Below are 24,210 nucleotides of genomic sequence, written 5' to 3'. Positions count from 1 at the left end.
TAACTTACAGCCTGTGTCAACACACTTAGCTAACTTACAGCCTGTGTCAACACACTTAGCTAACTTACAGCCTGTGTCAACACACTTAGCTAACTTACAGCCTGTGTCAACACACTTAGCTAACTTAAAGCCTGTGTCAACACACTTAGCTAACTTTCAGCCTGTGTCAACACACTTAGCTAACATACAGCCTGTGTCAACACACATGAAAGAATGAAACTTTTAAACATCCTAACCACTTGTTTTGTTGAAAGTCATTCGAGACAACATTTTTTATCTTTTTGGAACATGTTCACAAGAAATATCATTTAGTTTTCTAATGGCTGTATTTCCCTTCGGAACCTATTGTGTGTTTATGACAGACATGTGATGAAGACTTGGGCAAGACTAGGTTACACTTGATTTGTATGTGTAATTGAAAAGATTACACTGGTTAAATGCATTCTAATGTTCGCTGATGTGATTTTCTGATTGCCACTACAGGATTACAGTACTGTGCCGGTGTCAAGGACGTGGAAGATGGCCACTACAGGATTACAGTACTGTGCCAGTGTCAAGGACGTGGAACATGGCCACTACAAAATTACAGTGCTGTGCCGGTGTCAAGGACGTTTAACATGGCCACTACAGGATTACAGTACTGTACCAGTGGCAAGGACGTGGAACATGGCCACTACAGGATCACAGTACTGTGCCGGTGTCAAGGACGTGGAAGATGGCCACTACAGGATTACAGTACTGTGCCAGTGTGAAGGATGTGGAACATGGCCACTACAGGATTAATTACAGTACTGTGCCGGTGTCAAGGACGAGGAACATGGCCACTACAGGATTACAGTCCTGTGCCAGTGTCAAGCATGTGGAACATGGCCACTACAGGATTACAGTATTGTGCCGGTGTCAAGGACGTGGAACATGGCCACTCCAGGATTACAGTACTGTGCCGGTGTCAAGGACGCTACTGTGGAACAGGACAATACTGAAGCCTCTAGGGTGTCAAGGACGTGGAACATGGCCACTACAAAATTACAGTGCTGTGCCGGTGTCAAGGACGTTTAACATGGCCACTACAGGATTACAGTACTGTGCCGGTATCAAGGACGAGGAACATGGCCCCTACAGGATTACAGTACTGTGCCAGTGTAAAGGATGTGGAACATGGCCACTACAGGATTAATTACAGTACTGTGCCGGTGTCAAGGACGAGGAACATGGCCACTACAGGATTACAGTCCTGTGCCAGTGTCAAGGACGTGGAACATGGCCACTACTGGATTACAGTACTGTGCCGGTGTCAAGGAGGTCGAACATGGCCACTACAGGATTACAGTACTTTGCCGGTGTCAAGGACGTGGAACATGGCCGCTACAGGATTACAGTACTGGGCCGGTGTCAAGGACGTGGAACAGGGCCACTACAGGATTACAGTACTGTGCCGGTATCAAGGACGAGGAACATGGCCACTACAGGATTACAGTACTGTACCAGTGGCAAGGACGTGGAACATGGCCACTACAGGATTGCAGTACTGTGCCGGTGTCAAGGACGTGGAACATTGCCACTACAGGATTACAGTACTGTGCCGGTATCAAGGACGAGGAACATGGCCACTACAGGATTACAGTCCTGTGCCAGTGTCAAGGACGTGGAACATGGCCACTACTGGATTACAGTACTGTGCCGGTGTCAAGGACGTGGAAGATGGCCACTACAGGATTACAGTACTGTGCCAGTGTCAAGGACGTGGAACATGGCCACTACAAAATTACAGTGCTGTGCCGGTGTCAAGGACGTTTAACATGGCCACTACAGGATTACAGTACTGTGTCGGTGTCAAGGACGTGGAACATGGCCACTCCAGGATTACAGTACTGTGCCGGTGTCAAGGATGTCGAACATGGCCACTACAGGATTGCAGTACTGTGCCGGTGTCAAGGACGTGGAAGATGGCCACTACAGGATTACAGTACTGTGCCTGTGTCAAGGACGTTGAACATGGCCACTACAGGATTACAGTACTTTGCCGGTGTCAAGGACGTGGAACATGGCCACTACAAAATTACAGTGCTGTGCCGGTGTCAAGGACGTTTAACATGGCCACTACAGGATTACAGTACTGTACCAGTGGCAAGGACGTGGAACATGGCCACTACAGGATCACAGTACTGTGCCGGTGTCAAGGACGTGGAACATTGCCACTACAGGATTACAGTACTGTGCCGGTATCAAGGACGAGGAACATGGCCACTACAGGATTACAGTCCTGTGCCAGTGTCAAGCATGTGGAACATGGCCACTACAGGATTACAGTACTGTACCAGTGGCAAGGACGTGGAACATGGCCACTACAGGATTGCAGTACTGTGCCGGTGTCAAGGACGTGGAAGATGGCCACTACAGGATTACAGTACTGTGCCGGTGTCAAGGACGCTACTGTGGAACAGGACAATACTGAAGCCTCTAGATAAATCAGAGTTTGTCTTCTATTTGTACATGTGCAGTAAATGTGTTAAACGTTCTGATTAGGTTTTAGTACATACTAAACTTTACTGTCATTTGTAACCTTAGTGCGAGGGTTTGATATACTGTTCCTCAATTATAAACCGCCAGTTAATTCAAAGAAAAGAAATCCATACTATCATCAACAAAGCCCAGTCACAGATGACAGACTTTATCATCTCTCTGATATAGACCCCTTCTCAACAGTGGTGTGTTTTGCAAGAGCTCAATATTTTGAGTACCCAGGTAGGGGACATATTTTGGGTATTTGGGGCTGAAATGTTGTAACCACAACAGTCATATCTTAGACAAACAATGTTGCTCTTAAAGACCTGTTTGAAATTGAAACTCAACACCAATTTGTCTTGATTGTCAAATTTCATGTCATTCAGCAAACAATGGTTTTTAACCTAAATATGACAGACATTTATAAATTACAGACTAAGCAATGCTGGATGACTAGATATTAACATTGCTGATCATCTGCTTCGTGACAAGGAAAACATGAGGTGTATATACCCTCATTAGAGCCTTCTTGGTGAGCTTCTGGTTGATTTCTGGGCGGTTCTGGATGTTCTTGGCCCGGTGAGCATAGTCTAATGTACTCAGGGTCTCCTAAGAGAGAAAATAGAGAAATTTAACACTACATTACTGAGACGATTCCTGGAAAAGTTTTAATCAATTCAGATCATTCATACAAATGTCCCAGGTATTGTTAATTTATTTCCATAACAGATTATTGAAGATAAAAACATCATTTTTTAAAGTTTGAATCAATTTAGATCATTCATATGTAGCAGAGGTCATTATATTTTCAAAACCTATGCTAGAATTCGAACCCGGAACTGTGATTTACAAGTCTCACGATTTACCAAATGAGCTAAACAGAAATTCTCCCTAGCTGAGCCAGTAGGAGGCGGCTAGTAGTTTTGTTTATTTTTTTTCATGACCGATTGTTGAAGATGAATTTATACAAAAGCAAAAACTTTTTACTTGGTTAACTTTATTTTTCTCAGAACTGATCAGCTTTTGAATTTTCTAGCTAAGACTTACCTCCAAATTACAGGCTGCCGGTGAGATAGTAGCAATGATGGAAGTCTTGGTGCGACCCCCAAGGGAGTCCTGTAGTAGGCGGGTCAGCTTGCTCTCCCTACACAAAACATGTCAAAGTAAGGACAACTCATACAGACCAGCCCAGTATAACAGTACTTCAGGCCTCAGGATATATAAAAAACAATCTTTGTTATGAACAATTTCTTTAAAAAAAAGATTTACAGACATATAACATTCGTAGTAAAGGATGATGTCATACCATGAAAGTTCATCTGGATAATAAAACAGTACGAAGCCCTCTCATCTTTCATTAACCAATGTATCTATACAATCACATACGGACTTGATTGCAGAGCAACGGGTGAACCCACCAAGAGTGAGATGACTACTCCATTTATACTTTATGTTTTTGAAAGAAACTAAATGGGGAATTTTTCCATAGAATATGAGGGGTATGTCCTTAAGACATACCTGTAGAGTAGGAGTGCGATGGCGGTGTGGGTCAGTTTTCTATAAACTGATCTGTATGCTATGAGGTGTGTTTTTTTGTATATGTTTTTACATCCTTTAACAGCTATGATCATCTATGAATGTACCAGGTTTTGGTGGTGGAGGAAGGTCAGTGTACCCAGAGGGAAAAAAACTACCTGTCGCTTGTACCTGGCGACTGCCCCACATAGGCCTTGCACCTGTGACCCAGTTGTGGAAAGCTAGTGATCGTAGACGTACCTGTAGGGTACGGGGTGAAACAACAGTGTTCTATATACTTACCTGTAGGGTATAGGAGTGAGGGGAACAGTGTTCTATAGACTTACCTGTAGGGTATAGGAGTGAGGGGGACAGTGTTCTATAGACTTACCTGTAGGGTATAGGAGTGAGGGGGGACAGTGTTCTATATACTTACCTGTAGGGTATGAGGGTTAGGAGGGGAACAGTGTTATATAGACTTACCTGTAGGGTATGAGGGTTAGGAGGGGGACAGTGTTCTATAGACTTACCTGTAGGTTATAGGAGTGAGGGGGACAGTGTTCTATATACTTACCTGTAGGGTATGAGGGTTAGGAGGGGGACAGTGTTCTATATACTTACCTGTAGGGTATGCGGGTTAGGAGGGGGACAGTGTTCTATATACTTGCCTGTAGGGTATGAGGGTGAGGAGGGGGACAGTGTTCTATAGACTTACCTGTAGGGTATAGGAGTGAGGGGGGCAGTGTTCTATAGACTTACCTGTAGGGTATGAGAGTTAGGAGGGGGACAGTGTTCTATAGACTTACCTGTAGGGTATGAGGGTTAGGAGGGGGGACAGTGTTCTATATACTTACCTGTAGGGTATGAGGGTTAGAAGGGGGTCAGTGTTCTATAGACTTACCTGTAGGGTATGGGAGTGAGGGGAACAGTGTTCTTTAGACTTACCTGTAGGGTATGAGGGTTAGAAGGGGGACAGTGTTCTATAGACTTACCTGTAGGGTACAGGGTTGAGGAGGGGACAGTGTTCTATAGACTTACCTGTAGGGTATGGGAGTAAGGGGAACAGCGTTCTATATACTTACCTGTAGGGTATGAGGGTTAGGAGGGGGACAGTGTTCTATAGACTTACCTGTAGGGTATGAGGGTTAGGAGGGGGACAGTGTTCTATAGACTTACCTGTAGGGTATGGGGTTAGGAGGGGGACAGTGTTCTATAGACTTACCTGTAGGGTATGGGGGTGAGGAGGGGGACAGTGTTCTATAGACTTACATGTAGGGCATGGGAGTGAGGGGGGACAGTGTTCTATAGACTTACCTGTAGGGTATGGGCTGAGGAGGGGATCGTGTTCTATAGACTTATCTGTAGGGTATGGGGGTAAGGAGGGGGGACAGTGTTCTATAGACTTACCTGTAGGGTATGGGAGTGATGGGGGACAGTGTTCTATAGACTTACCTGTAGGGTATGGGAGTGATGGGGGACAGTGTTCTATAAACTTACCTGTAGGGTATATGAGGGGCATGCTCCACCAGAGAAGTAATCACTCGGCCTAGGGTAAGTAAACTCTGGTTTATACTGCCAGCCTCTCTGGCTCGTTTGTCTACAGCTCCTGAACGACCAATGTTTTCACTGCCGGCTAAGTCCACCTATATGTATAAGGAAGCTGTTAAATGTGATTTTGAACTGTGTGATTGACTGCTGGACACTGATATAGATGCTGTGAAGTAGGGGTGGGTAAGTAGTTTTCATATTGTAATATGTAATATCTCATCAGATTGTTATTCCAAGAAACTCAGTGAATTTTTTAACAATTTCAAATTGGAAATATCAAAAGTGTCAATCTGTTCAGCAGCTTTCAATGGTAAATTGAAAATCATTTCATTATTACAAGTACATGTATAAAGTTTTGGAGGTCATCACACCAAACAAGCTAAATTTGGATAACACTATTTCTGTAAGATCATTTACTAGCTGTGGTGAAACCTCCAAAACTTACTTGAAAATTTCTTTCAATTTATTGCCATTTCAAAACTAAATTGATATACATATATTGCTAGACAAACATTGAAATGTATTGGTAAGACAATATTATTGCTTACCCCTACTGTAAAGGGCCAGTCACCATGGTAATTATTACGGGTGCTGTAGATATATTGCTAGACAAACATTGAAATGTATTGGTAAGACAATATTATTGCTTACCCCTACTGTAAAGGGCCAGTCACCATGGTAATTATTACGGGTGCTGTAGATATATTGCTAGACAAACATTGAAATGTATTGGTAAGACAATATTATTGCTTACCCCTACTGTAAAGGGCCAGTCACCATGGTAATTATTACGGGTGCTGTAGATATATTGCTAGACAAACATTGAAATGTATTGGTAAGACAATATTATTGCTTACCCCTACTGTAAAGGGCCAGTCACCATGGTAATTATTACGGGTGCTGTAGATATATTGCTAGACAAACATTGAAATGTATTGGTAAGACAATATTATTGCTTACCCCTACTGTAAAGGGCCAGTCACCATGGTAATTATTACGGGTGCTGTAGATATATTGCTAGACAAACATTGAAATGTATTGGTAAGACAATATTATTGCTTACCCCTACTGTAAAGGGCCAGTCACCATGGTAATTATTACGGGTGCTGTAGATATATTGCTAGACAAACATTGAAATGTATTGGTAAGACAATATTATTGCTTACCCCTACTGTAAAGGGCCAGTCACCATGGTAATTATTACGGGTGCTGTAGATATATTGCTAGACAAACATTGAAATGTATTGGTAAGACAATATTATTGCTTACCCCTACTGTAAAGGGCCAGTCACCATGGTAATTATTACGGGTGCTGTAGATATATTGCTAGACAAACATTGAAATGTATTGGTAAGACAATATTATTGCTTACCCCTACTGTAAAGGGCCAGTCACCATGGTAATTATTACGGGTGCTGTAGATATATTGCTAGACAAACATTGAAATGTATTGGTAAGACAATATTATTGCTTACCCCTACTGTAAAGGGCCAGTCACCATGGTAATTATTACGGGTGCTGTAGATATATTGCTAGACAAACATTGAAATGTATTGGTAAGACAATATTATTGCTTACCCCTACTGTAAAGGGCCAGTCACCATGGTAATTATTACGGGTGCTGTAGATATATTGCTAGACAAACATTGAAATGTATTGGTAAGACAATATTATTGCTTACCCCTACTGTAAAGGGCCAGTCACCATGGTAATTATTACGGGTGCTGTCGATATATTGCTAGACAAACATTGAAATGTATTGGTAAGACAATATTATTGCTTACCCCTACTGTAAAGGGCCAGTCACCATGGTAATTATTACGGGTGCTGTAGAGATATTGCACAGTATCATAATTTTAAATTAACAACACCTTAGGTACTACAGTAGGGCAAAAAAAATGCACTTGTCTGATGCAAGGAGCAATAAATGATCAGGTTCAGGCAAGAGCAAATAGTTAACACACTGGCACAGGGCAAATAGTTAACACACTGGCACAGGGCAAATGGTTAACACACTGGCACAGGGCAAATGGTTAACACACTGGCACAGGGCAAATGGTTAACACACTGGCACAGAGCAAATAGTTAACACACTGGCACAGAGCAAATAGTTAACACACTGGCACAGGGCAAATGGTTAACACACTGGCACAGGGCAAATAGTTAACACACTGGCACAGGGCAAATGGTTAACACACTGGCACAGGGCAAATAGTTAACACACTGGCACAGGGCAAATGTAATAAATCATCCTTTCTAATATTATTACTTAACTGTCAATTTCAACAAATAGAAAAGTGGCAAATAGCACCTCAGTTTAGATAAGTACATTCTAATTGTTTCAACTATCACCATACCAAGTAAGTAATTATGTTCTTATTATACTGCAGAAATAATATAAATAAATTAAATAAAAAGGAAAGTATTTAAACTTTTTCCTGCATAGAACTACATAATTAAAATCTATCCCCTGTACATCATCTTCTGATTAAAACCACCACCAACCTAAGTGCTTGTTATCCAACTTATCACCTAGTTTCTAGCCACATATGGAACGGAACCAATTCTGTTTTTGTCCAAAACAAATTGGGATATAACATTCCCCCTCAAAATACATCCCCAGATGCAAATCAATTGCTTTTGTTTTTAGTTATTGGACTTCCAGAGGATGGGCCCTCACTACAGGTACAACTGTACTTCGACTTAATACCAGTGTTCGATTAATGGTAGACTATGGGAATGATTTACTTTACTGATCAAGTTGTCTAATAAGTAATTCCCTATGATGGGTATTATTCAGTGACAAGTATGTACATGTAGTTACTAGTGAGGGAATAAACGGTCCTGATAGTTTGCTTCCTTAACCATTACACCTGGTGGTGTAATTCCCTGTATCAAGCACAAAATGAAACTTCGTAAAATATACTTGGTAACAGTTGAGTCAATAAAAATTTCAGTAGGTCTATAAGTGAAATCGATATTACATAGAGCTTTTGTCCATGGTATTTAAATTCTACAATCTACGACTGTAACATTATTGCAGGTCCTAAATTTATCCTATGGTAAACAAATTTTAATACATGGACAACTTTGAAAAAAAATGTCTTATCTTCCTTGATCAATATCAATACCACATTGATGCAAGAGGCAACATTTAATAAAGACAGAATGTGACAAAAACCAAAACTTGAGTTATTTTTTAAATCAAAATACAATACTATACCCTAACCCTACAATACTACATGGTTCGAATTTAGGTGATTTTTCCTGCATATGACCCGGAACATAAATATTTTTTTCCCAAAATATGACCAGGAACATAAGTGATTGTATTACAATTTACAGGTGTACAGGTGGGGTATATATTACAATTTACAGGTGTACAGGTGGGGTAGATATTACAATTTACAGGTGTACAAGTGGGGTATATACTACAGGCTACAGGTGGGGTATATATTACAGGTGGGTATATATTACAGGTGAGGTATATACTACAGGTGGGGTATATATTATAATTTACAGGTGTACAGGTGGGGTATATATTACAGGCTACAGGTGGGGTATATATTACAGGTGGGGTATATACTACAGGTGGGGGATATATTACAGGTGGGGTATATACTTCAGACTACAGGTGGGGTATATATTACAGGTGGGGTATATACTACAGGTCGAGTATATACTACAGGTGGGATATATATTACAGGTGGGGTATATATTACAATTTACAGGTGTACAGGTGGGGTATATATTACAGGTGGGTTATATACTACAGGCTAGAGGTGGGTTATATATTACAGGGGGGGGATTTACTACAGGTGGGGTATATATTACAGGGGGGGTATATACTACAGGTGGGGTATATATTATAATTTACAGGTGTACAGGTGGGGGATATATTACAGGCTACAGGTGGGGTATATGTTACAGGTGGGGTATATACTACAGGTGGGGTATGTATTACAGGTGGGGTATATACTACAGGTCGAGGATATACTACAGGTGGGATATATATTACAGTTGGGGTATATATTACAATTTACAGGTGTACAGGTGGGGTATATATTACAGGTGGGTTATATACTACAGGCTAGAGGTGGGTTATATATTACAGGTGGGGTATTTACTACAGGTGGGGTATATATTACAGGTAACGTATATATTACAATTTACAGGTGGGGTATATATTACAGGTAAAGTATATATTACAATTTACAGGTGGGGTATATATTATAGGTAACGTATATATTACAATTTACAGGTGGGGTATATATTACAGGCTACAGGTGGGGTATATACTACATGTGGGGTATATATTACAGGTGGGGTATATATCACAGGTAGGGTATATACTACAGGTGGGGTATATACTACAGGCTACAGGTGAAGTATATATTACAGGTGGGGTATATACTACAGTTGGGTATATATTACAGGTGGGTATATATTACAGGTGGGGTATATACTACAGGCTACAGGTGAAGTATATATTACAGGTGGGGTATATACTACAGGTTGGGTATATATTACAGGTGGGGTATATACTACAGGGGGGGGATATATTACAGGTGGGGTATATATCACAGGTAGGGTATATACTACAGGTGGGGGATATATATTACAGGTGGGGTTTATATTACAGGTGGGGATAATATAACAGGTGGGGTATATATTACAGGCGGGGTACATACTACAGGTGGTATATTACAGGTGGGGTATATACTACAGGTGGGATATTACAGGTGGGATATATACTACAGGTGGGGGATATATATTACAGGTGGGGTATATATATTACAGGTGGGGTTTATATTACAGGTGGGGTTAATATAACAGGTGGGGTATATATTACAGGTGGGGTATATATTACAGGTGGGATATAAACTACAGGCTACAGGTGGGGTATATATATTACAGGTGGGGTATATATATATTACAGGAGGGGTATATATATTACAGGTGGGGTATATATATTACAGGTGGGGTATATACTACAGGTGGGGTATATATATTACAGGTGGGGTATATACTACAGGCTACAGGTGGGGTATATATTACAGGTGGGGTATATACTACAGGCTACAGGTGAAGTATATATTACAGGTGGGGTATATATTACAGGAGGGATATATACTACAGGCTACAGGTGGGGAATATATTACAGGTGGGGGATATACTACAGTTGGGTATATATTACAGGTGGGTATATATTACAGGTGGGGGATATATATTACAGGTGGGGGATATACTACAGGCTACAGGTGGGGTTATATACTACAGGTGGGGTAGATATTACAGGTGGGGTATATATTACAGGTGGGATATATACTACAGGCTACATTTAAAAGGAACAGCCCTTCAATGAACTTTCTTTTACATATATGGGAAGAAACAAACATTGAAATAATATGTAAATTATTGTATGGATCAGGTATTACATACCAAATACAACTTTCCTGTCTTCATGAGTTCCTCCCCTTCAATGTTGCTCTCTTTGATATGAATCGTCACTGAAAACACTGTGTGCGAGCGACTGAAATAGACAACAGTTTGTATCAATTGCATTCATCACCAAAATACCGAACCAACGAACCTTGCCTACCTCAAAGGTATGACAAGGAAATCTCAACCTGATACTCCATATTCTTAAACACCTAACCCGTGCCTCGCTTCAAGCCAAGGATTAGACATTCAAGATTCTCAGCCCAAGAGTTGAGATTTCTCTGGTATACCCTCACTATTGAGGATAAGTGTTTCTCTTATCAGTAACATGTTCCAAACAACGGTTGTCATCATCTATCATTTGCTTTCTTTCATGATTTGCACATGTTCTTTCTTGCTGAACGCTGCTTGCGATGTCATATTTTATCTTTCCCATGACGTCATATTATGGTTCCTTTGTGTTACTATGTCACATCATTATGTCACTATGACATACATGTCAACATATATAAGGCTTTCTTGTATCTCAAAAAGGAACATGTAATATCATAACCTGTGCTAGATTTGTATCATATAGTAGTTAACTCAGACAGATTGATCCTTGCTTTGATAACTAGAGCAGAGGAAAATTTGCTTTAAAAGTTAAGGAGCATAATGTAAAATGATTCGGTCTGAAATGAAACGTTAAATCCTACCTAGAATGTGCATTCATCAATGTTGCAGCAGTTTGTCTACGAGCTGTTCCTCGCTCCAAGATCTCAAAGACTTCAGTCTTGTTGCGGACCACGACTTCTTCCAGGCCGTTAATGATAACAGAGCCCTGAAATTATCCAATCATATCAAGTAGTACATAATGACTATACTGACACATGTGGTAACCATAGGCTTACACAGCATTTCACAAATATTACAAATTGAAACCCAGATAGAAACTGATAGATTATATCCGTTATTGATGGGGTTAATGTGATTACACATCCTCAATACTCCTGGGGTTACTCAGACTTATGCTCTCTGCACAACTTGAATATGTCATGAAAAAATTGAAGGCTCAGTGTGTGTCACCTGATGAACGGTACAAGTAGCCTCGTACGGTCCTTTGATGTACGTTGAATCATTCGTATAGCAGAAGTCCGAATTATTCTGACGTTTTATCGACTTTTTATATCGGTCTGTCGTCGATTAACGTCAGAACTCCGGCCCTCTATAATATGCGGGAAATATGCGACCCGCGCCTGTTATTTTAGAAACAAATCGTCACTTTCACACACATGTCGCACATGGATCGAAAGATCTATTCTTTATGCACAAGATGAACATACATAACATGCCTCAAACAACCAATACAATCACTAAAAACATATTTTTTCAAACTTACTCTGTTTTACAACCACTCTGGTGGAGGCACAACCACTCTGGAAAAAATAGCCTCATCAGTCACATAGCCGTTACAGGGAGAATATACGGTCAGCTGTAGTTACCTTTTCTGTACTATCCTCATATATCCTGAGTGGTCACATAACTGTTACAGGGAGAATATACGGTCAGCTGTAGTTACCTTTTTTGTACTATCCTCATATATCCTGAGTGGTCACATAACTGTTACAGGGAGAATATACGGTCAGCTGTAGTTACCTTTTCTGTACTATCCTCATATATCCTGAGTGGTCACATAACTGTTACAGGGAGAATATACGGTCAGCTGTAGTTACCTTTTCTGTACTATCCTCATATATCCTGAGTGGTCACATAACTGTTACAGGGAGAATATACGGTCAGCTGTAGTTACCTTTTCTGTACTATCCTCATATATCCTGAGTGGTCACATAACTGTTACAGGGAGAATATACGGTCAGCTGTAGTTACCTTTTCTGTACTATCCTTATACATCCTGAGTGGTCACATAACTGTTACAGGGAGAATATACGGTCAGCTGTAGTTACCTTTTTTGTACTATCCTCATATATCCTGAGTGGTCACATAACTGTTACAGGGAGAATATACGGTCAGCTGTAGTTACCTTTTCTGTACTATCCTCATATATCCTGAGTGGTCACATAACTGTTACAGGGAGAATATACGGTCAGCTGTAGTTACCTTTTCTGTACTATCCTTATACATCCTGAGTGGTCACATTACTGTTACAGGGAGAATATACAGTCAGCTGTAGTTACCTTTTCTGTACTATCCTCATACATCCTGAGTGGTCACATTACTGTTACAGGGAGAATATACGGTCAGCTGTAGTTACCTTTTTTGTACTATCCTCATATATCCTGAGTTTCAACGTGTCATCACCAGATCCCAAAAGGTCAAATAATTCTTCGTTGTAAAGCTCCAAAAATGAGACTCTCACAGAAAACTCAACATCCTTAAAACAAAATTAACATATCATTTGTCAAAAGAAAATGAAGTTTTGTAACAATTAAATTCAACTTGAATTCAATTAACTGACAAATTTAATTGGCATGAGAACTCATGCAGTTTGTCAAAGATATCCAATGATAACCACAAATGTATTAATTAATATATATTCAGTTTCTGAATTTACATATATTACATGTAGACACAAAAAATCTGAAGACTTTTTAAACATTTACTGTCCTATACTTGGTACATGTATTACCTGACCGTCACGGTCAATACATGGTATTACCTGACTGTTACAGTCTATACATGGTATTACCTGACTGTTACGGTCTATACATGGTATTACCTGACTGTTACAGTCTATACATGGTATTACCTGACTGTTACTGTCTAAACATGGTATTACCTGACTGTTACAGTCTATACATGGTATTACCTGACTGTAACAGTCTATACACGGTATTACCTGACTGTTACAGCCTAAACATGGTATTACCAGCCTGTTACGGTCTAGAAATGGCATTACCTGACTGTAACAGTCTATACATGGTATTACCTGCCTGTTACTGTCTAAACATGGTGTTACCTGACTGTTACAGTCTAACCATGGTATTACCTGACTGTTCCGGTCTATAATGGTATTACCTGACTGTTACAGACTAAACATGGTATTACCCGACTGTTACGGTCTATACATTGTATTACCTGACTGTTACAGTCTAACCATGGTATTACCTGACTGTTACGGTCTATAAATGGTATTACCCGACTGTTACAGTCTATACATGGCATTACCTGACTGTAACAGTCTATACACGGTATTACCTGACTGTTACAGACTAACCATGGTATTACCTGACTGTTCCGGTCTATAATGGTATTACCTGACTGTTACGGTCTATAAATGGTATTACCAGACCGTTACAGTCTATACATGGTATTACCTAACTGTTACAGTCTAAACATGGCATAACCTGACTGTTACGGTCTATAATGGTATTACCTGACTGTTACTGTCTAAACATGGCATTACCTGACTGTTACTGTCTAAACATGGTGTTACCTGACTGTTACAGTCTAAACATGGTATAACCTGACTGTTACGGTTTATACATGGTATTACCTGACTGTAACAGTCTATACATGGTATTACCTGATTCTTACGGTCTATACATGGTATTACCAGACCGTTACAGTCTATACATGGTATTACCCGACTGTTACAGTCTATACATGGCATTACCTGACTGTTACTGTCTAAACATGGCATTACCTGACTGTTACTGTCTAAACATTGTATTACCTGACTGTTACAGTCTATACATGGCATTACCTGACTGTAACAGTCTATACACGGTATTACCTGACTGTTACAGACTAACCATGGTATTACCTGACTGTTAAAGTCTAAACATGGTATTACCAGACTGTTACGATCTATAAATGGTATTACCTGACTGTTACAGACTAAGCATGGTATTACCTGACTGTTAAGGTCTATACATGGTATTACCTGCCTGTTACGGTCTATAATGGTATTACCTGACTGTTACAGACTAAACATGGTATTACCCGACTGTTACAGGCTATACATGGTATTACCTGACTGTTACAGTCTAAACATGGTATAACCTGACTGTTACGGTTTATACATGGTATTACCTGACTGTTACAGTCTAAACATGGTATTACCAGACTGTTACGGTCTATAAATGGTATTACCTGACTGTAACAGTCTATACATGGTATTACCTGACTGTTAGGCCATAATAAATTAATTGCTAGATTCTCATCCAAATTCTTTTCAAAATTGGGGCGGGGGGGGCGAATTTTATTTTTTATTTTTTATTTTTCCAAAAATTTCAAATGGTTCCAAATGTGTTAAAATAGTGCAATAAAGGCGCATGTTCAGTATACATTTATCTTTATTTTTTGTTAATAACAACTTTGAGTATGCAGTATACACATACAACACCATTTCACTGTTCAGTCCACATATATATCTGTACTAACTTTTGGTATGAATACACACCACATTACTTTTTCACATATCGTCCTCTTTTAATTACAGTGACCTTGCCATTGGTCAAACAGTTCTGGCATAACGGGTAGTTTTCCTCAGATGTAGCCACATTGTCATCTGTGCCACAATGGAAGCATACTGCTTCGAAACCAGNGACTGTTACAGTCTATAAATGGTATTACCTGACTGTTACAGTCTATACATGGTATTACCTGACTGTTACAGTCTATAAATGGTATTACCTGACTGTTACAGTCTATACATGGTATTACCCGACTGTTACAGTCTATTAATGGTATTACCTGACTGTTACAGTCTATACATGGTATTACCTGACTGTTACGGTCTATAAATGGTATTACCCGACTGTTACGGTCTATTTCGTCTTTGCGTATTGCAGAGTTATCTTCTCTTGGGAGCAGGTATTGATTGTTACGTCATTGGTTTGTGTGAGAAAATTACGTCGTTTTCTCAAAAATTGATGATGTTACTCTCACAAACAAGTGACGTAACAATCAATACCTGCTCACAAGAGAAGATAACTCTGCAATATGCAAAGACGGAATACATGGTATTACCTGACTGTTACAGTCCTTCTATACATGGTATTACCTGAGTTTTCAGCTGCTCAAATATGTGGTTCATAGCTCTGGGAACTAGACCAGCTAAGGGGTCTTCTTCCCAGGAAATGTCTGGGTCATCTGTGCGATCCCCCTCCATAGTGAAGGTCTTTCCCGAACCTGTCTGGCCGTACCTGGTGTGGAAATAATACCAGTGTTACCCAGTGTTTGTCAGACCTTAGAAAATCTCTGATAAGATCTTATTTGAGCTGGGGGGAAATCTAAATACGTTTTGGTAACATAAATTAAAGAGGAAAAAGTTGCAAATTTCTTTTTGGTCTTTAAAAGCTGAATATATATATATAGCCTGTCTTGCAGACAGGATACCTGTGCAATGTCATTCATCGCCTAATCCTTAAACTACACAGGTGACTGTGCTAGCTCTGTCGTTAAACTACACAGGTGATAGTGCTAGCTCTGTCGTTAAACTACACGGGTGTCAGTGCTAGCTCTGTCATTAAACTACACGGGTGACAGTGCTAGCTCTGTCATTAAACTACACGGGTGACAGTGCTAGCTCTGTCATTAAACTACACGGGTGACAGTGCTAGCTCTGTCATTAAACTACACGGGTGACAGTGCTAGCTCTGTCATTAAACTACACGGGTGACAGTGCTAGCTCTGTCATTAAACTACACGGGTGACAGTGCTAGCTCTGTCATTAAACTACACGGGTGACAGTGCTAGCTCTGTCATTAAACTACACGGGTGACAGTGCTAGCTCTGTCATTAAACTACACGGGTGACAGTGCTAGCTCTGTCATTAAACTACACGGGTGACAGTGCTAGCTCTGTCATTAAACTACACGGGTGACAGTGCTAGCTCTGTCATTAAACTACACGGGTGACAGTGCTAGCTCTGTCATTAAACTACACGGGTGACAGTGCTAGCTCTGTCATTAAACTACACGGGTGACAGTGCTAGCTCTGTCATTAAACTACACGGGTGACAGTGCTAGCTCTGTCATTAAACTACACGGGTGACAGTGCTAGCTCTGTCATTAAACTACACGGGTGACAGTGCTAGCTCTGTCATTAAACTACACGGGTGACAGTGCTAGCTCTGTCATTAAACTACACGGGTGACAGTGCTAGCTCTGTCATTAAACTACACGGGTGACAGTGCTAGCTCTGTCATTAAACTACACGGGTGACAGTGCTAGCTCTGTCATTAAACTACACGGGTGACAGTGCTAGCTCTGTCAAAAGTGTTGTGTATCATTACTGGCATTAACATTTGAATCAAAGACATTATACATGAACAAAAATTGTACACGTTTATTTCTGTGGTCGGAGCCAAATAAAATGTGTGTATGAATACTAACGCAAAGACAGTACAGTTGTATCCTGAGAGAACTTCGTCGATGATGGGAGTGACCACAGACTGATAGACATCCATCTGTTTGGACGATGGCGGGAAAACATGATCGAAGAAGAAGGATTTGGTGTTGGGATTTACACCTAGACGTTCTTTTACAGTGACCTCCTTTTTTTCAGCATTGCATTCAAGTACAGAAAAAGAGCCTTGTTTCTTTTCCTGTGAATTTATTGGTCTAAAACAAAGAAAATAAATTATTGTCAAAATTGTGTTCACATGATTTTGTACACAAACAAAATTCTTAACTGCTGAATTTGAACAATGGGAGTTAGTATCAGGTTTCATTATTGTAGCCATGGATACAGCTCTCCAGCCTCAGCGGCATACTGACTGACCTATAGCTAGAATAACCCTTACCAGATCCACTCATAACATCCGGAGAATACTGGAAACATCAGTGCAAATTTCTTTAAGACTAACACAATAAATCTCATTTTTCAGACATTATTTCTTTTCCTGTACTTTAGATCACTGACAGGAACAAATGTCTGTGCAAACTTATCTGTCAGTGTGAAATCACAGTTAAATTTAAATTAAATTAAAAGCAATTATTATTGTGACAGGATCCGTTTTAGCTCATCTTTAAGTAATCCTTATTAAGTGATTCAGCCTTTTTTCACAAAATATTACATGGCTGGTTCTACTTTCAAATGGAATACTGTCCCATTCCTAGACAAGGGGAATATTTTAGTGGAAATTTGAAGTTACAAAATAGCTCTCTTTCTCGTTTAAGATCTGCGTACCACTACCAAAAACAGTAACTAAGTGTTGAAAACTATTTTTTCAGGCACGACTATAGATCTAATAAATCATTTCTGAAAAGAAAACCTTACCTTGCTGGAACTGAGGAGAAATCATAAAAATGAAATGATAAAAATATAACCAACAACGTTAACAGTGAATAGAAAAATATTCAGCAGGGCTAGATCCGGATTCGAAAAATGGACTAATTGAGCTTGTCAACAGAAGTGTCCTAGCTCTGTCCTAGCCCGGTCCTAGCTCTGTCCTAGCCCGACTGTGTCCTAGCCCGACTGTGTCCTGGCCCAACTGTGTCCTAGCCGAACTGTGTCCTAGCCCGTATCCTAGCCCGACCGTGTCCTAGCCTGTGTCCTAGCCAACCGTGTCCTAGCCCAACCGTTTCCTAGCCCAAATGTGTCCTAGCCCTGTCCTAACCTGACTGTGTCCTAGTCCGACTGTGTCCTAGCCTGACAGTGTCCTGGCCCGACTGTGTCCTAGTCCGACTGTGCTACAGTAATATCAAAACAGAAGTGTCCTAGCCCGACTGTGTCCTAGCCTGACTGTGCTACAGTTATATCAAAACAGAAGTGTCCTAGCCTGACTGTGCTAAAGTATATCACAACAGAAGTGTCCTAGCCCGACTGTGCTACAGTTATATCACAACAGAAGTGTCCTGGCCCGACTGTGTCCTAGTCCGACTGTGCTAGTTATATCAAAACAGAAGTGTCCTAGCCCGACTATGTCCTAGCCTGACTGTGCTACAGTTATATCACAACAGAAGTGTCCTAGCCCGACTTAGCTACAGTAATATCAAAACAGAAGTGTCCTAGTCAGACTGTGCTACAGTTATATCAAAACATAATTGTCCTAGCCTGACAGTGCTACAGTTATATCACATCAGAAGTGTCCTAGCCTGACAGTGCTACAGTTATATCACAACGGAAGTGTCCTAGCCTGACTGTGCCACAGATATATCAAAACAGAAGTGTCATAGCCTGACAGTGCTACAGTTATATCAAAACATAATTGTCCTAGCCTGACAGTGCTATAGTTATATCAAACCAGAAGTGTCCTAGCCTGACTGTGCCACAGATATATCAAAACAGAAGTGTCCTAGCCTGACAGTGCTACATTTATATCACAACAGAAGTGTCCTAGCATGACTGTGCTACAGTTATATCCAAACAGAAGTGTCCTAGCCTGACCGTGCTACAGTTATATCACAACGGAAGTGTCCTAGCCTGACTGTGCCACAGTTATATCACAACAGAAGGGTTCTAGTCTGACTGTGCTACAGTTATATCACAACGGAAGTGTCCTAGCCTGACAGTGCTATAGTTATACCAAAACAGAAGTGTCCTAGCCAGACTGTGCTACAGTTATATCACAAAAGAAGTGTCCTAGCCCGACTTAGCTACAGTAATATCAAAACAGAAGTGTCCTGGCCAGACTGTGTCCTAGTCCGACTGTGCTAGTTATATCAAACCAGAAGTGTCCTAGTCTGACAGTGCTACAGTTATATCACATCAGAAGTGTCCTAGCCTGACTGGGCTACAGATATATCAAAACAGAAGTGTCCTAGCCCGACTGAGCTACAGTAATATCAAAACAGAAGTGTCCTAGCTTGATAGTGCTACAGTTATATCACAACGGAAGTGTCCTAGCCTGACAGTGCCATAGTTATATCAAAACAGAAGTTTCCTAGCCTGACAGTGCTACAGTTATATCAAAACATAATTGTCCTAGCCTGACAGTGCTACAGTTATATCAAAACATAATTGTCCTAGCCTGACAGTGCTATAGTTATATCACAACAGAAGTGTGCTAGCCTGACTGTGCTACAGTTATCTCACAACAGCTGTGTCCTAGCCTGACTGTGCTACAGTTATATCACAACAGAAGTGTTCTAGTCTGACTGTGCTACAGTTATATCAAAACAGAAGTGTCCTGGCCCGACTGTGTCCTAGCTAGTCCGACTGTGCTACAGTTATACGAAAAACAGAAGACAAAGGGAAGTTGCTTTATATATATACGAAAGAAAAAAAACAATTCCGTCGGACAATGATCCTTAACTTATGTAATATCATTCATGATAATAGCAGAGTGTCAACTTTTCTAGTGACATTTAAAAGTTAAATGTGACAACACAAGCTTCAGATTTTATAAAGCAGTCAGATAAAAAAAAAATCAAAACAAGTAGCTCTCCAGCTATTTATAATAAAGTAATATCAGAATATATACACATTGTCTCTTGTTTCTTTGTATTGTGGCATAGACATTTTTCATAAGTCTGATTTTGGGGCTGTGGTACAATATAAGTTTTGTAGTGTATGTATTTCAAAGCAGTTATCGTATCAAGCTGCATCACATGACCATCAGAGTGACCCTGCCCAAAGGCATTTTTAGACATGTGCACATCTGAATGTCTGAACAATGACAAAACATTTTCTGTATGTTTTTACCAGGAAAACAAAATAATTCATAACTCAAACTAATTTAGAAACATGAATAAAGGTTAGAATCGGGAATTATTTTTCTCCATTTACTGTGTTTTCTCCAGAAGGAGCCCAGAAGGGGCCCCGGGGATTGTGTTCATCCCCTCATATATTTGTAACAGGAAAAAGAATAGTGTGCTTCCACCAGGGATCAACCCTCAATCTCCAGGTTCCTAGTCAGACCCTCTACCACTGAGCTAAGGGGAAATTCCCTCTAGCTCGAAGCCAGAAGGTGACCTTAATCCCACATTTTTATGTACAATGAAAACCTGCCACACTCCTCCCAACTTTTTAAATATGTTCTTCTTCGAACACCACAGCCCAGGTTCTAACTCCCTGTCACCACAGGGAGGGCCACGGACACCATTTGTAACAGGAAAGAGAATAGTGTGGTTCGACTGGGAATCGAACCCTCGATCTCCAGGTTCCTAGTCGGACACTATACCGCTGAGCTAAAGGGAAATTCCCTCTAGCTCAAATCCTATGTAAAACCTGCCACATATTTCTATATTAAGGTTAGGCCTATATAACACCATCAACGCTCAGTGTTTGTTAAAACCTGGAGAAAATACTGCATTGACATTTAACAGTAAGAGATTCCAGAGGAATCTTGGCATCTAATCGTACCATCTTCATAGGTTTAGTTGAAAGAATAACGCCATTTCCCTCCCAAGTGTTCAAGGGAACTTTATGTATTTTTATTTTACTTTATTCCCCATTTCAGTAAAATTGTTACTCAAATGGGTTACACAAATGCAGGATATAAATTATGACCTGCGCCGTTATGACCAACCTGTTTCTTTGAGGCAGATATGTCACATGTGTCTGTTTACCGGTAAGTGCCACAATGAAGGGATCTTTTCAGAGTATTTGAATTGTCTTTCTTGGAACACTATATCCAGTCAAAAACCATTAGTAAGGTCCATTTCTGGTAGGTGCCAAGGCGGAATTTGTTGATAAATGTTTGTTACTATTGATTTTTAGTTGTGTTTAGTTGCTTGTATTTTGTTTATATCTTGTATGTATTGTACATTTAAGCATTGAACTGCTTTCAGTTGGCATTCATAGACAATATGAATGCCAACTGGACAAAGGCAATATTACGGATGTGAAACATTTACTAGAAACAAATAATTCTTATTTAGTTTTATGGTTTTCAAATAATCAAATGCAGGCAAACCCAGATAAATTTCAGGCTATATGTATTAGAAAGAAAACAAATTCTGCAAATTTGACTTTTAATAGTGAAGGAACAGAAATTCAACCAGAGGATTGTGTAAAATGATTAGGTGCAACAATAGATTACCAGCCAAGATTTAAGCAACATATATCTAATATTTGTAAAAAAAAAATCTCGTCAGTGAAATGTCTTAAAGAGAATTGGAACATATCTTAACAGACTAGGTAGACTTACTGTATATCATACTTTTATTATGTCAAATTTTAATTATTGCCCATTGGCTTGGCATTTTTGCGGCAAAGTGGAAACAAAGAAACTTGAAAAGATACAGGAGGGTGCTTTACGTTTCATTTATAAAGATCATGACAGTTCTATGAATCACTTCTGTTGCAGTCAAAGATGCCAAGCCTGAAACTAAGAAGGATGAGAATTTTAGCTTTAGAGACTTTTAAAATTATACATAAAGAAAGTCTTGTTTATCTTTATTATCTCATTATAATGAAAAATAACTCTTATTCTTTTAGGTATAGAAATTTAGCAGAGATACCACAAGTGAGAACTACAAGTTTTGGTCTTAATCCTTTTTGATTTAGTGCGGCAAAGTTATGGAACTCTCTTCCCGACTTATGTAGACAAAGTTCTTCTTTTAATCAATTCAAATCACAAATCAGCAGTTGGGAAGGGGAGTCCTGCAAATACAGTGCTTGTTCTTGATCTGTGTTAAAATTACTATGCAGCTTTTTATGTTTATTTCCAGCTTAGTGCTTATTGGATGCTGCCTTAGTGCTTTTACAGTATCCTTATTTATCTTAGTGCTTTTACATTATCCTTATTTATCCTAGTGCTTTCAGTTGTCTCTTATTTAGCATGTTGATTATAATGTATGTGTTGGCATGAACTTCTAGCTGTATATGTCATGTCTTAGTACTGTGCTGTCTCTCTCTGTGTTATAAACTATAGTCTTTAGTTTGCATGTTTTGTGTAAATTTTAGAATATAGATGTAGTTGTTTAACATTGTACATATCTTACTATAATATTGTGATATATATATATCCATGTCTAGTCGATAAATATCTCTTTAGAGCTCATGTTATATGTTACAAATTGTCCGACTCTAAATAAATATTATTTGATTTAAAGGCAAATTAAATGAAGCGCCTTAGCACTTCATGTTGGATTTGCCTTTGTACAGTTGGAATTCATACTGCCTATGAATGCCAACTGAAAGTGGTTCAATACTTATTTACCATTTTAAGAATCTGTTCATCTGATCGCATAGAAAATTCAATTACACTTATTACTATTTACCATTTAGTTCAAATAATGTATGTATCGTGTATGCTTGTTCAATGAATAGAACAGCCATCGCGCAGGGAGGGTCAGTGGTATCCAACGTAACAATTATGAGGGCGCAATTATGGTGTCATAATAATGATTCAACAATCGGTCTATGGCATTCATAGCTGAAATGAATGCCAACTGAGTTTCATTTGATTTCAACAGATTCACCCAATATTCATGAGCGAGCGGCCATGAGAGAGTGCTCCGAAATCGATACCGTCACAGGGGCACGTAACTACTAATAATATTTAACTTGCAAGACTTCCCAATACTGGATATAACGTATCCATCGACTGAAATATTCATATTAGTAGTAGTTGCGTGCCCTTGTGATACAGTACAGTACATTAGTGAGTAGGCCTACTCAGCAGTAGGTTAGCATTGATACGTCAGCTGACTTCGAAGGTCGCAACACGTAGCCAGCGACTGATCATACTTTTATCTAACATGTACATGTATACATATCAACTGATACAAATACTACCCACCTGCATCTTACCGAGACCTTAATGTTTTGATTTTTATCTGCTGTTTTTGGTTTCATGTTTATGCTATCAACACAGACCGGTCCTCCTTACAATGTTTTCAAATTTCGCTCCTCTATTTTGAAAAGTCAGCCAATCAGGAGCGACCACAAGGAGCACATCCATGGGAGATAACTCAAATATTATGTTTATGAGTGTAGAACGAAACATCAATTTTCGGTGTGTTTTCTGTGTTATTGCTAATAGGTCTGACGTTAATTTATAGGATATCGATGTTCAGCAGAGCTATAGAGCAGTATATGATAAAAAGGTAACCGACCCGAGGGCTGATACTTACGGAGCCCCCGAAGGGACATGGTAAAACATTTACTAAACCGTGCGCACGGATTACCAAACCGTGCACACGGATTGGCAAACCGTGCACACGGATTGACAAACCGTGCGCACGGATTAACAAACCGTGCACACGGATTGCCAAACCGTGTGCACGGATTGCCAAACCGTGCGCACGGATTACTAAACCGTGCGCACGGATTACCAAACCGTGCACACGGATTGCCAAACCGTGC

General features: G+C 39.9%; 1 protein-coding gene across 1 annotated transcript in view; it reads right to left on the bottom strand.

The window, feature by feature from the left end:
- LOC110448475 (kinesin-like protein KIF11) overlaps positions 1-23,746 on the bottom strand; it is a gene marked incomplete at its 3' end in the record, with an annotated part of 27,627 nt that extends 3,881 nt beyond the window's left edge. The window contains exons 1-9 of the mRNA XM_021494736.1: positions 23,645-23,746; positions 17,349-17,576; positions 16,016-16,157; positions 13,262-13,381; positions 11,706-11,830; positions 11,011-11,101; positions 5,518-5,663; positions 3,553-3,649; positions 3,019-3,114 (exon numbers count right to left, since the gene is read on the bottom strand). Of these exons, the coding sequence (XP_021350411.1) occupies positions 3,019-3,114; positions 3,553-3,649; positions 5,518-5,663; positions 11,011-11,101; positions 11,706-11,830; positions 13,262-13,381; positions 16,016-16,157; positions 17,349-17,576; positions 23,645-23,700 (1,101 nt within the window). The remainder of the gene's footprint in view (positions 1-3,018; positions 3,115-3,552; positions 3,650-5,517; positions 5,664-11,010; positions 11,102-11,705; positions 11,831-13,261; positions 13,382-16,015; positions 16,158-17,348; positions 17,577-23,644) is intronic.
- Between the last annotated feature and the right edge of the window lie 464 nt (positions 23,747-24,210).

Source organism: Mizuhopecten yessoensis, unplaced genomic scaffold, assembly GCF_002113885.1.
Source record: "Mizuhopecten yessoensis strain PY_sf001 unplaced genomic scaffold, ASM211388v2 scaffold4039, whole genome shotgun sequence".
Taxonomy (NCBI): Eukaryota; Metazoa; Mollusca; class Bivalvia; order Pectinida; family Pectinidae; genus Mizuhopecten; species Mizuhopecten yessoensis.
The sequence above is the reverse complement of the archived record's forward strand: the minus strand, read 5'-3'. Positions and strand labels throughout refer to the sequence as shown.